The following is a 15,276-nucleotide window of genomic DNA, read 5'->3' on the forward strand; positions in this document are numbered from 1 at the left end:
GTTCAGAAAAGGAACAATGTTGGCAACCAACTTTGGATCATATCGTTCTGTGTCAGGGGGTATTGCTTGTCTGCTGCTATAAAAGTATGGTATGTTTGGAAATACTGATAATCCCCAGTGCTATTTTATTTCCCAAAATAAAATACTACAATGATTGTACTTTTGCACTATTAGTATTGTTTCATTACTTCTCTCCCAAGCACTTAGGAGAAATTGCCCAGATATGAAACAGTAGTATTTTAGTTCTCTGACTATACTGTTTTTTAACTTTACCATTCTCTAATATATTTGAATTAAATGTTAAAAAGACTGCAAGCAGAATAAGAAGAAAACGTATAGATACAGCTACCTCCCAAGGAGCAATAATTCCAAATTACATCAAATCGAAATACAGACTTCTTAGATTCAAAGACTTTCATCCAAGACCTTCACCATTCCTTTTCATCTCCTTCCTCAAAATATATTTATTTAACAATATTTTAATATTGCCACAGTCAAACACTTCTGGGTAGTGAACAAAAAAATCTCAAACAGTTGTCTTCACAAGAAAAATTAACAAAAAATAACAAAAAACACTGTCAAAATCAGATGGCCAGCCTGTATACTCACCAAGCATTAAAATCATCAAAAGCCCTCCTACAAAGAAAAGTTTTCAGATTTCTAGCCCAGTAAAGGAGCCAAATGTATCTCCAGGGGCAGTGGATACTGGCATAGTTATGCTGGAAGCTTCTTGGGTAGATTTTTGGTCAGTAATGCTGCAGCCCAACTGACCCCAAAGCATTTCTTTGAAAAGAGAATTTTCAGTTCCTAGAGTATAATAGAAATCTACCTAACTAATGACCAATAAATAAAGCTTTTAATACAAAGTTGTATTGCATTGACTGAAAGCTTTTCTTTGAGTATCAGCTATTGAATCCATTCTTACCTCTTCCACAGGTAGCTCCTTTAATTTGGGCAGTGAGCTTGACAGCAATCCAACCAGAAATGGAGTTGGGCAGCAGACAATGTCAATCATGGAAGATGGGAGGACGGGGATGAAGGTATGTTGCCATGAGAAGGGATATAGCAAAGCCACTACAGCATGAGAGCAGCTGGAGAGGGTGCTGAGGAGAAAAGAAATTACATTGGTACGTGCCTTAAAAAGACCCATCTTCTACCTTTTTTCTTAATAAGACTCAAAGAAGAAAGACTATTCAACACTTCCCTACTCCACTATATTTATTTATTTAGCAAATAAATACTGCATACAAGCACCAGGCAATGTACAATAAGAATACCAACTAAAGTTTACCAAATCAAAAAAAAATGAGAGTATCCACATTCAAAATTGGCTTCATAACTTATCCATAACAACAGTGACCACATTTTCTTGGAAAAAATAAAGGACAAATCTGAAAAAGGGGCAAAGCTGAAAGAGGTTCATAAGGAAAAAAAGGTTTAATTCTTTATGTTTATAACTTTGCTGTACAAAAGAAAATTCAAGAGCAAAGCCAAGAAAAACTTTGCAGAAACACATATTCTAATAAAAATATTGACAATCAAACAATGTATGTAAATTTATTTTAAAAAGGCAATTCAATTTCCGTATTTTTCACATGAATATGAAAGACTGTGCATTAAGTGGTACCATTTGTATGGTAAAAGTTAAATGACTAAAATAAAGGACAAAAGTGAGTTTTTGAAAAATAAATCTAAAGGACAGCTTTCTGAAATAAGGGACTGTCCTTTATAATAAAGGATGTATGGTCACTAGATCTGTAACTGAAGGAAGGAAAAGAACAATCTTTGCTTCCAGTGTAGCACACAGAGATGGAATTTAAACTTCTCACTACATGAGGCATATGCTCCAAAAGCTCCCATATCCCAAGAAATGAATGGCCTACCCATTTTTTCCAAAAGGTACAGAACAATGCTTCCTTCTCCCAAATAATGCTCTATAATCTGCTAATAACCTTAACAGGAGAGCTGCCATTTTTGTACTCTTAACAGCCAATCTTTCCTAGCTTAAAGACACAGTGAAGGAGAAAATGAATCTGCTATATATATATGTCTGCCTCACAGGAATCCTGCCATAGCAACCCTGTTAACATTTCTAATAGTCTGGTTAGTGATTTCTTTCTGGAAATGTGTGGCAACTGCTTTTTCTTTAACTTTCAACTATTGTACCTCCACCATCTATCGCTGCTTATATTTGTCACATCTCACCTGGACACTGGAAGGACACTCTGTCTACGAGTCTGGTCTGGCCTGGAGACCAGAAGACTAAAAGTCCCCACCTAGACCAAATGCAATTTTGCTTGATAGCTATTTGTTTTTCAATTCCTCCATTTACCAAGTATAGAAGAACAGAAATTCTCTTCTTCATTTGTAGAGCATTTTCCAGTGAAAGGCACCTAAGGGACCTCCACACATTCAAAAATGCTTTTGTGTTCTTTCCGGAACCTAACTAGGACGCCTTCTTATTCTGCAAGGCCACAGTCAGTGATTTATTTCTCCAATTAGCCTCTAAGGAAGAAAAGAAAATGGAAAGAGCTTTTATTATATGTGCCCCCAGTCTGGTTGGCACTGGTTTCCACTTTAAAAAGTATCAAATTTTAGTTGACAAAATGTCCCAAATCAGTGGAAGTGAGCAGGTGTTTAAATCACAGTTGGGATTTCTTTAAGCTGTATTTTTAGTAACAAGGGGTTGCATATATATCCAAAAACTTCAAAACTTTTATTTGAAATGCCATCTTGTAAATGAATGACCAATTTGCTGATGCGCAAGGCCATGAGGAGACCCTAGATGGCATCAAATCTCTGTCTGGAATCTTTCTGCTGCCTCTCTGAGTAAAAGTATTCTGAAAGACCACACAAGAGAAGGCACAAAACTATTTGCCCAGAACTAACTAGAGTTGGGAGACCAGAGGAAGAAGATTCAGAATCTTTGTTGTCTGAGCCTTCTTAGAACACTTTTTTACAGTGGCCTGACTTCTCTAACAAACACTTGTCCTTGTGTAGACCCACCAAGTGTGCTGCTAGATGGACTTACATTGCCCAATCTTCTGGCCTGTGTAGCCATCACTGCTGTGTTGACCATTGCTTCTTGCATCGTTTTTCCTTTCAAGAGACAATATGTTTTGGAGAGTGCTGTAATAGCTGCATAAGGCCTTCTGACTGCTAGCACTTGAAACTCTCCATATGGAAGCACCTCAGAACACTAAGATGCCAAGGAACCAGAAATTTGGGATGTTTCCCAAATTAAGTGGTCATTGCACAATCTCTGTCTTATTCCTGGAATGTTGCAAGGGATTTAGATAGCTACGTGCTCCTTTTGTAATCATCAGTCTTTCCTGCCACTTCCATCATTTTTCTGTCCAGAGAAAATGTTTTTAGTAGCAATAGCAGTTCTCTGTCTGGAAGCCCTGTAAATCCTGTGCCAATCCAATACACTTAACAGAATTGGGAGGGGACAAGACAAGGCAGAAAGCCACTACTGGCAAAAAGCTGATTATTAGAAATTGCAGTGCTTTGCACAGATTTTAGGAATTCTGAAACAAAACAATCCCACACATATTAAATATATAAATGTAAAAACTACTCTCTCTTGCACATATCTAGGCTGTGACATGTATATGTGTTTGTATGTGCAAACATGACCTTCAGCTAACTTGGCTGAACCAGTATAGCTTAGGAAAATAGCTATCTCAGTGATCAGAGATTAAGCTGTTCTCCTAAGTAAAAAGACCAGCTTCTCACATAAAATGACTGGAAAAGAAGCAGCTAGACATCTCTTCCTACCCTAAGCACAGTTGGGAAGCACACGTTTACGGGGTCTTGGTGATGACAGTCTAACTTCAGGGCACTCTGCCTTGGAAGATTAGCCATACAGTCGCTTTGGCACCTCTTGAAAAAAAAAGATATTTAAGCAGACATTTGGTTGGTATGTCTGTTCACTTTACAAATTCTCTCCTTTATTTATAATTTGGGTTTGCTCTTACTGTACATTACCTGACAGTTACTTGTTCCCTTTTAAAAATGTTTTTTTGTGTGTTGACAGTTTTAAATTGTTTTATCATCTTGTCTAAGTTAGTTTTGAAATAGGAAAGTGAGGTATAAATATTAAGAAAGAATAAATATCACATACTCCTCTCCTTGTCCCATATACATGTAGTCCTTGACTTAAGAGGGCAACTGGGACCTGAATTTCCATCACTAAGCGAGGATGCAAGAGGCACGGTGTGGGACAAGGAGGGTGCATGAGAGGCATGGTATGCAAGGGTACAAGGGGCACAGCATGGGTCGGGCACATGAGAGGCATGGTGTGGGTCAGGGAGGGTACACAAGGGTGCAAGGGGCACAGCGCAGGTTGGGTGCGTGAGAGGCATGCGCCGGTCAGGGAGGGTGTGTGAGGGGGTACATGAGGGGCGTGGGTCAGGGAGGGTACATGAGGGAGGCCCAGCAAGGGTTGGGGAGGGTGTGTGGGGTGTGCGAGTCACCAGCATGGTGCGAGCAAAGAGGGGCTGTGGAAGGGTGCGCGAGTAGGGGAGTCTTATCCCAGGACTTGCACCCTTCCCTGCCAGCTTCCCCACTGACTTTCTACAGAAGCTAGCAGAGTAGGTTGCAAATGGTGATCGCATGTCCTAAGTGCAAACCAGTTGCCAAGAGCCCAGATGCAATCACGTGACCAGTGGTGCTGGGACAGCCAGAACTCCAAGGACCAGTCATAACCACCATTCGTTCAGCACTGTTATAACTTTGAACAGTCACTGAACAAATGGTCAAAGGTCGAGGACTGCCTGTACAAGCAATGTAGAATTGCCAAGCAGGTCATGTAACAGCGCATTCTTGGGTACAGCTTCTCAGTTCAGGAGTTTTTTTCTTGTGTGATATTCCTTGTGTTTCAAAGGTTGGCTCTTACTCTGATTCTTTTGGATCCGGTGGAATATCTACTACAGTAAATGTATTGCTATATATTCAGAAAAATATTCTGTTTGGCATGCATATCTCTACTCTCCCAATCTTGAAATTCCTGATGGGCATGGGAATTTCAACATGCATGTGGGGACACTCTTATCCAAAGGAGTTTTCCCATTTGCAGATGGAATTCCAACATCTTTGCTGGAATTCACAGAGGGGCTTGGGTCAAGGCAGCTGGCAATCATTATTAATGCAGCCTCCTTATCAAACTTTTCCCTTCTAGCAGTGCTATCTAGCATGTGATGTTTTGGCCTTGACTTTTAACTTGCTCAATAGGATATATGGAGTTTTTCCCCACCCCCAAAAAGCAAACAGTGCTCTGATTCAGGAAAAGAAAAATAGGGCATGCTTGAGATTTCCAAGCATAATTCTTTAACTTACTTTTAATGACAGTGTAACTGATCAACTCAAAAAGTAAATGGATGTAAACTGAGAGCCAAATTCATCTAAAAGCGAGAACACAAACATTCCTCTAGTTTCTATAAAATGCCCTTTTGTAGCCTGCACGCTTCAAGAAGGCAGGGCTATGGTGTAAATCACACACGCTCCATCCTCTCTCATGTGCAGTTCCCATGCTTGGGCCCACTCTCCTGAGATCTGCCTCACAGAGAAACTGGGGGTAGTAATAACTGGTCAGTTATATTTGATTTTAACTACTACAGGAATAGTGAGGAGAAGATTCTATTGTAGTAAAATACAACAAATCAGGCACTTTAAAGATTACTGGATTTAATATGGCAGAGGCTTCCAAAGGTGAGAAAGGAGGCTTTATACCATGAAAGTTCGCTTGATATAACAGATGTCACTATCAGATACTCTATTTGACTTTGGTGGGATTAAAAAAAGAAACAAAATAGGTTGGCTTGATTCAAGCAATCAGATTAGAGTAGATTTCTAAATGGTTTATTACAAATCTGAATTGTTTCATCTCTAGATACATGTCTAAAGGCCAGCCTTTAATGTGTCTCATACTAAGTCAAGGACAGATAATAGTCGCACCCTCCAGTCAAGCTGGGAATTCTTGGGATTCCATTCCTAAGACCCATGAAGGGCACCAAATTGGACACAACTGTTATAGCTCTTTATGAGGATTGTCCCATGCAGGAAAAAATCCTGGCATACTTCTCCAACCAATAGAGCTGTCATCTGTGCCATTATATTTCCTAATCATACTGTATCTGCAAATATTACAGATGAATTGGCAGCCTTTACAAATAGTCTCAAAAAAGCAAAGGGGGCATGTAGCTATATGGAGAACTGAACTGCCAGTAGAGTTCCTTCTCTGAGATAACTCAGAGTGGTAAATACCAGCATACAATAATTGAAAAATCAAACATCTTAATACATAAAATTATTTTAGAAAATCTCCCTCTTTTTAATGGGGACAAATATTAAAGAAGCATATTTTATAGTACAAGGACTACAAGTAGAGATGATGGATCCTCATTAATCTGTATTTATTTATCCAACAGCTAAGTGTTGATGTGATGTACCCCATAAAAGAAGGATATATCTCAGAATTAGCCAAATGAGCATGTGCAATGTCAAAATGCACCTGAAGCTTGACACACCAGTGTGTATCACAGCTGGATTCCTGGTCAGACCACCATTAAAAGTTGTTAGAAAATCATGATCTGTGTTTAATCATACACAAAGCTCCACTACAAACAATGCCACCAAGGAAAACAATAGAAGACAGCAGAAAAAGCCTGAAAGAGCTTGGAAATGTACACATAGTATCAGGAAAAAGATAAAGCTCAGAATGAGCTTGGCTAAAAAATGCCAAGAACTACAAAGAAGGGCTTATTCAGAAATGTGCAAAATATAAGAACAAGAATCAATATAACAACTAATATCAAAACACAGATAATAAGAGCTATTCAACTGCTAATGGGTCCTTCTTTTCCACAAGACTGTATTTGAAGAAGGAGCTTGAGGTTGATAAAATGATCAGGGAATGTTTACTTCCAATAAATTTAAATCTCCAGGGCTAAATACTGTAAATTACATTCTGAAGTACTAAAGGAACTTCATGATAGTCTCACCAAACATTAATATTAGGTAGTACCTTTGAGAAATTCAAAGAACAAGTGGAAAACAGCAAATATTGTCCTATCATCAAAAAGGAGAAAACCCAAACATCTAGGAAACTATACACCTGCTATTTTGTATCAATACACGGGAAGCTTCTAGAGAAGATTGTGAAGTGATCAGTCTGTTAAGGACCTTGAAAATAATCTAGTGATTAACAGAAGCTAGTATGGATTTATCAGGAGCTAGTCTTACCAGACAAAACTTATCTAATTGTTTAATTAATTTAAAACTTCTTCAAAAGCTTGTGGTAATGCTATAGACATCATATAGGTGGATTTCAGTAAGGGATTTCACAAAATACTTCCTGACAACCTGATTAGCAAGCCAATTAAGGTTGGGCTGGATAGTACAAAAACTAAGTGCTAGCCCAAAAGTCTTATTCAAAGAGTGCTTATCAATTGTTCCTCATCAAACTAGAACAAGAAAGTGAGTAGGATTCCACTCTCAGACCTAGACCTGTATTCTTCATTATTTCTAATGATTTCTATTAGAAAGTGAATGCTTATGAAATGTGAAAATGGCACAAAATTGGGCGGGATAGCCAGTATCCTAGAAGACAGGAATAAAATTCAAAACCATCTTGCCGATGTCGAGAAATGGGCTGAAAATAACAGACTAAAATTACCCAGAGAAAATTCCAAAATTTGTCACTTAGAAATCAGAAATCAAGTGCACAGACATAGAATGGAGGATGCTTGGTTTAGCACTAATACTTGTGAAAAGAATCTTAGAACAGTGGTAAATTATAAACAGAATGAGTCAGCAATGTGGCTTGCTGCAAAAAAAGCAAGTGCAATTTTAGGCTCCATCAACAGGAAAACAGTTTCTAAATCATGCTAAGTAATAGTTTCATTTTATTCTGCACTAGTTAGACCCCGCCTCAAGTACTATGTCTAGTTCTGGGCACTACACTTTAAAAAGGCACACAGTTAGATTGAACTGAGGGGACTAGAAATTAAATGTTATGAAAAGAAGGATTTGGCTTTGAGAATAAAAGTGTGAGGTGGTATATGATAGCCCTCTTCAGGTACTGAAAAAATATTACACAGAAGAAAGTTAAGACTTGCCCTCAATCATCCCAAAGGGTAGACTTAAAATAACAGATTTAACAAGAAGGCAGATTCTGGTCAAATATTAGGGGGAAAAGGCATAACAGGAAGTGCAGTTCACCCGTGGAACAAATTGCCCAGATGGGTAGTGAACTCTCCTTCACTGGCTATGTTCAAGCAATGGTTGGGAAGCCATCTATCATGGGTTCTTTAAATTGGATGGTTTCTGCACTGAGCAGGAGGTTTGACTCAGTAGTCTAAATAACCTCTCCAATCCTATAATTCTACAGTTCTATGTTCTGCTCCCACTACATTTACATTTTGAAATGCAGTTAAAAACAAATAGTTTTCTAGTCATCCTAGCAAGGACCCAAGTGGTGTTCAAGCATGGGTCTTTCACAACGAGGAGGAATTTTTTACGATTATAATCCAAGAGGGATGCCAAATGAGATTATATATAATCCACAAGTCACTTAGGATGTAGTAATGTGCTCTGAAGACGACATAAATCTAAATACAGTATGTTGATGCTTTTAAGGTAGAAATACTGCTGATCTACCTTCCCCTGGGACATGGAAACTGAAACTATGGAACCTTTTCCCCCTTCATCAAAATGGAGAAATTGCATGCTATGCATAGTCTGTCACAACATTTCTTCCTCTCAGAAATATCAAAATAAGAACATGAGTCATTGTTGCTTGCTACCCATGAAAGAAAAATGCCAATGGAAGAAAATGCCAAGTGAATAGTTATGACCGTGAGAAAAGTTTCCAAATTACAGAATAAGCTAACGCATGCACCCAGGAACAATAGTTATATTCAAAGTCAACAAAGTAAAGGCACAGTTTAGGAACAGCTCACACAAGAAGGTGACATTTACATGAAACCCTGAGAAATATTTAAAGGATAAAAGTTTCAGACACAGAAAATAAACAGGGTTGGAAGACTAAACTAAACAAAAGCCGAGGTATTTTGCAATATTAAAGGCTGTTTACAGGGCACAGTGCAAACAATTGGTGCAGACCACACTTTGCTCTGGTTCACATACAATTCCCATAATGTCGTTTAGTAGCCTACAATATGGCATACTTGCTAACTGGTCCAATATCTGTCCAGATATTTGGCACAATCCACCATGGTTTGAAATGTTCTTAATGAGTCCACTTCAGTTCTTATTGTACCACTGATGAGCTGACATTCATAACTAGTGTGCTACAATGGCCTTGGTAGATCTGGAGCTATGCAGACCTGGTTTGAAAGCCTGTTTCTTTTCTTTCAAAATTATATTTCTAACTGAGTCTTATTTTGGAATTGGGAAAGAACATGAGTGGCATGTCCCCTCTTGACTGGGCAAAAGCTCATTATCATTATCTTAGTGTGCTTGGTATGGATATAGAGTTTCGGCCAGAGTGCTGAGGTAATACAACACTGAAATGACCAAAAATAATATAGTACAGTCCTATACATATCTTCTCAGAATTATCCCATGGCATTCAGTGTCGTTTACTCCCAAATAAACTGCCTTGTAACCAGTCTCTGCAGTGAGTTTATTTTTTTTTTCCTTCTCTTGAACTTTTTTAGAAATTACTCCTCCTTGCATATGCAGCAAAAGGCTTTGATCAACATGTAAGTCTGCACAGCAGGCCAAAGTGGTCTCACTTTAATTATATGTTGACATGATTGTGGCAAATGACCTTTCTGACAAAATGCAGAACACAAACAAGTTTTGAATGATAAAGCTGAAGTTGGGAGCACAGAATGGGAAAGCATACTTTCCACATCACATCAGCCAATTATCAGCTATCTACTTGTACAAAACTGTTTTAACTATGGTTACAATGTAAAGAATAACTCTTTAACTATTCGTCCTTCTACCAAGTATTTTTTCCCATGAATGCAAGCCAATATAAACCTCGTGTCAAAAAGACATGAGTCATGCTTAAGGATTTATCTTGTTGCGCATTGTGCATAAAGGATTTAACAAAATAAAAAATCTTATGAAGCTTGGTGAGAATTATATGTTTTGCAATAAAATAATTATGGTCTCTGAACTTTCAATTCTCTTGTCATCATGTAGGAGAAAGTCCTCTACAATACTTCAGTGGGTCCCATAAGCTATTTTCATCACTACATACAAAGATACCTACAATAGAAAAGTCTTCAAAGGGAACAAATTTTGGTTCTTTTATTCTCTTTAATATGTGTGTAGATAAAGGGTTTGGTGTAGTGGCATTAGGCTAGAAACAGAAGGACTCTGAGTTCTAGTCCTGCCTTAGGCACGAAGCCAGCTGGGTGACCTTGCGCCAGTCACTTCCTCTCAGCCCTAGGATGAAGGCAGCAATGGCAAACCACTTCCAAAACCTTGCCAAAAAAGCTGCAGGAACTTGTCCAGGCAGTTGCCAGGAGCCAACACTGACTGAAGGAGCCAAAACAAAAAACAAAAAAGCATATAGGGTTAGGAGTTTAGTCACATCTATAATGTGATATATAGTATCACATATAATGCTACATAATACAATATGCAGCATTTCTTTACATCATTGAGCAAGAAAAGAAAAGGGCAAAGCCCAATTTGGACAGGTGTGAATCAATAACATCATTTACCATCATGAGGTGCTAATTACCATTAAAGAGCCTTGCAGTATCCTAGCTACCATTCAGTAACACTGCTATCTGCATTAACTGGTAGATAGTCTCCAAGGGTTTTGAATAAGAGTTTTTCACAGCCCAACCTGGCAATGCTAAGGATTGGATGTTTATGTGCAAAGTATGTGCTCCAGCCATGCATTAAAACTGCATTACAGCACCACCAATGATACACTTGAAAGGCAGAACAAGCCCATGGAAGAGCAGAACATCATAATGATCATAGAAGACAAACATGGCAGCTTGGCCATTAAATTCATCACAACAGTACAAGTCTGTGAATTCAATCACCTTAGTAAGTATTACTACTATTACTTCTTCAGCCTTTTAGGATAAACAATTTTCTATAATATTTTACAGATATTTTTTAAGGAATGTAAAAACTCATTAATGTCCAGTGAAGGTAAAAATAAAGTATTTCTTTCATGGAGTTAATATGCAATTAAACACAGATTTCTTTTGGTTTAGGTTTAGGTTTAGGTTAGGTTTAGTTTGAATTTCTGGGCTGACTTCCAAAGGATCTTTCTTCCATGCAGAGAAATGCAATTATAAAATGTTATCCTACATCAACAGCCCATACCTAGTTCATAAGCTGTGGGAAAAATAAATTTTCCCAGGACAGGGACTGCAATACTTACTAAAATACACTTTTTCATCCAAGTTACTATATTTTTGAGCGGAATGTCATAGGTGGTTGTGGAAATCTCATTGGCTCTGAATGAGCATACAGCCAGCTCCCTCTGTCCTATTCTTTTGTTATTTTGTATCTTAAAGGAAAGTAGTTTCAGACAGGGCATGAAATATTATCGTGCAGGATTACTGCAGAAAGCATTCATTTGGCCTAGGGGTACGCAATTTCTTAGATGGCCAGAGGGATGTGACACAGTGATATCATGAGAGTTGCTTGTTGTTTTTTAAACTATTTTTTAGGAATCTTTAGCCTATATGAAGGCTCTTTCATCACTTTTCTTTGGCTTTCTTATGAAAAGGGGTAAGAAACTAGACCTTTCAGATTTGGGGGCTTGCTGCTGAAATCCAGAAATACAATATTTTGAGAGTGGACAAAAGAGCTTTTGGGACACCATACAGCTTTTAACTTGCCAATCCCTTTGATATGGCAGCAATGCAACATTCTGGTGAGAAGTGTTGCCTTTTTCCTTTTTTCACTTAATACCTTCCATTTTCCTGTGCCAGAACACATATCACCTCTTTTTAAAAAGAAAAAGAAAAAGGAAGATTTTCTGAAGCTATTTGCTTCTGCTTTATATGGGGATAGTCTTGGTGCTCTCTGAGGATGGGAGCAAAAAATTGTATATAGCACTGTTGACAAGTAATTAACAAAAAGTATCTCCATTATATAAAAAATGAGAAAGGACACATTATTATAAGGAGCGTAATGGAAGGGAATATATTATTCTTTTAACCTTTTGAATCACTAATAATAATCTACTGATATTTCTACTGACACCCATGAAGTTCTTGTATGGCTCACCTGAGTTTATCTGCTACAAAGATTACTCGCCGCTCCAACAGGAGTGAAGCAAAGATTCTGATGATCTGTCGTATACTCAGACACTTGAAAAGGCACTCAAAGTCCACATGTTCCAGCCGAGAGTCCATTGGTCGGCGAAGCTCTATCACCTGAGTGTATTCCATAATCACAATTCACACTCAAATTAGCCTGATTTTAATGTGGACCATAGCCCAATCTTAGCTCAATTATTCTACAATAGTAAAAACCAACACAATATTTCTCAAAATATTTGTGGGGTACAGGAGACTTGGATGAGGGGTTAGAAAATATCAGATTTGCAAATGTCACAAAGTAGGGGATAGCAAATTCATTAGAGGATAGTATCAAGATTCAGGAGGATCTTGAAAAACTGAAGCAATGGGCAGAAACCAGCAAGATGAATTTCAGAAGGGACAAATGCGAAGTTCTACATTTAGGTAGGAAAATCAAAGCATTGGTATAGGATTGTGGGGGTAGGGGGGTGGGACAATACTGGGCAGCAGTACATGCAAAAAAAAAGCATCTGGGTGCCTTAGTGGATCACAAAGGAACATGAGCCAATAATGTGATCATCAACAGAAATATGTCAAGATTTTTAAAAAATCCTAATTCCTCTCTATTCTATGTTGGTCAGACCACACCTAGAATATTGTGTCTGGGCACCACATTTTTATCAAGGATGTTGAAAAACTGGAGCATGTCCAGACGAGAGCAAGCAACCAAGATGATAAGGGACTTGGAGAAAAAAAACTTATGAGGAGAGGTTGAAGGTATTGCGTATTTATTTATTTATTTATCCAATTTGTCCCCGCCCATCTCCTCCCATCGGGGGACTCTGGGCAGTTTACAACAATCAATTAAAACAACAATCAATAACAATATACAGTATAAAATTACAATAATAAATAATATAAATAAGAGTAAAGATAAAAAGTCCAAGTGGCGAAAGAATCTAAAACAGTCCAAGTGTGGGAGGAATGGTCTATAGATGTCATGAGCACTGATGGCGAGCTGGAAGGGGCCTCTATCCAGGGGGGAAAACGCATGCGTAGTACTGAGGAATTAAGCAGCCATTCAAAGAGACACAGATCAGACCCGCCTTAACTTTTGGGGTTTATATGTCTGGGTTTTCCCACGCTTCTTCAGTTTGTTAGGATTTTCTGTCATATGTAGCAGTAATAAATACTAGAGACATATTCCTTGTCTCAGCGTGATTTCTGACTGTTAGGACAATAGCAGCCATCCCATGTAGATCTATTCCCCTCTCCACCCCAAGCAAGGCGGCAGAACTGTTCAGCCTGGAGAAGAGAAGAATATGGGAGACATGATACCTTCTTTCAGTATCAAAAGGACTGGCCTCTAGAAGCTGGGACAGAATTCTTTAGTGTTGTTCAGAGGACAAGAAACAATGTCTTCAAATTACAAGGAAGCTGATACCAGTTTGACATCAAGAAAATTTCATAACGGTCAGAGCTGTTCAATAATGGAGCCAGCTGCCTTAGGAGATGGTGGACTCTCTTTTGTTCAAGGTGTTCAGACAGAGGCTAAATGGTCATTTGTTTGGAAATGCTGGCAGATTCCTGCACCGGGGAATATGTTGGACAACATGATCTCCAAGGTCCCTTCTAACTCTTACATCCTGTCGTTCTATATTTCTCAGTTTGTCTAAAGCACTCCCAGAGCAAACTTGATGGCAGGCATTGGCTCATGCAGCTGATGAGGATACAGAGAATGCATTCATTCCATCATTCACCTAGTATGATACACAAACATGCACAAAAGCTAACTGCTAATCAGCAGATTATTTGGTCCAGTGGTTAAGGCAACGGGCTAGAAACCAGGAGACGGTGAGTTCTAGTCCCGCCTTAGGCACGAAAGCCGGCTGGGTGACCTTGGGCCAGTCACTCTCTTCTCTCAGCCCAACTCACCTCACAGGGTGGTTGTTGTGGGGAAAATAGGAGGAGGAAGGAGTATTAGGTATGTTCCCTGCCTTGAGTTATTTATTAAAATAATAAAGGTGGGATAAAAATTCATCTCTCTCTCTCTCTCTCTCTCTCTCTCTCTCTCCCTTTTGTAACTAGCTTCATTTCTACCAGAAATTCTATACATCTCTGTAATTCAGAGACTTTGTAATGTTTTAATGACCAAATACAGGTAACAGTGTTAGCTCTTTATGATGAACTGGTCTGTGGTGATGTGTAGCTCCTGACTTAACTGCCAGGGATTAGTCATATGGGAAAATACCCTGAAACTGACTGCTAGCTTGCCAACCATCTTGACAAACCCTGTCAATATTTTAATTTTTCTTAGTTAATATCAAGAAAGCTTGAAGTATATAACAGCTAGTTAAATACAATTCAAGTTCATAAAAGGAGTCATCTACACATAGTATACTGGCTAATGAAAATCTTTACTAATGGGGAATATTATTACTGTTTTTTAAAAGAACAGTCACAAGGCATATAATCCCTATAGTTGTGGTATCTCTCAGTAATCTGCTTTCATTCTTCTTGTTTATGCTGTTTTGGAAAATGAATATTTACTAGGGCTTTATTGCACAGTTGTTTACCTCATTTCCAGCTCCAGGCAAGAAGGTCTTGACTTTGATTGTCTTTCCAGGTGCAGGGAAAGGTGACTCCATCAAGCTCCTCATAAATGGATAAACCAGAGCAGCAGATATTCCTCTCCTTCTTTCAACTTCATCCAGGATCTGATCCATTACAGTCAAATCAGAAGCAGGAAAAAGTAAAACAGTACCAAACATTTGTGCACTATATATAGGGGGTGGGAACTGTCTTTTTCTTTTCTATCTGGGATTCTGTTCCCTTGGGGCAATTTATACAAAATTGCCCGCCGGCAACATGTGGGATTAAAATTAAACGTGAATAGTACTGGAAGCAATAGGGATCAAGATTTTCTCCTTCTCTTTCTGCAATCATCTTCTTTCTCTTTCTGCACCCCAGTATTGCTTGTCCTCTTTCTGACATACCATTCTGTCTTTCTACACCCAGTGGG

The 15,276-nt window shown here is 38.6% G+C and overlaps 1 protein-coding gene across 4 annotated transcripts in view; it reads right to left on the minus strand.

Annotated features, from left to right (window-relative positions):
• Positions 1–15,276, minus strand: part of DENND2B (DENN domain containing 2B) — a 158,242-nt gene that overhangs the window by 8,327 nt on the left and 134,639 nt on the right. For all 4 annotated transcript variants that reach the window (XM_063289443.1, XM_063289446.1, XM_063289444.1 and 1 more), the window contains 3 exons: positions 14,831–14,971; positions 12,241–12,389; positions 926–1,103 (listed from right to left, as the gene is read on the minus strand). In XM_063289443.1, coding sequence (XP_063145513.1) covers positions 926–1,103; positions 12,241–12,389; positions 14,831–14,971 — 468 coding nt within the window. The remainder of the gene's footprint in view (positions 1–925; positions 1,104–12,240; positions 12,390–14,830; positions 14,972–15,276) is intronic.

This window comes from Candoia aspera, chromosome 1, assembly GCF_035149785.1.
Source record: "Candoia aspera isolate rCanAsp1 chromosome 1, rCanAsp1.hap2, whole genome shotgun sequence".
NCBI lineage: Eukaryota > Metazoa > Chordata > Lepidosauria > Squamata > Boidae > Candoia > Candoia aspera.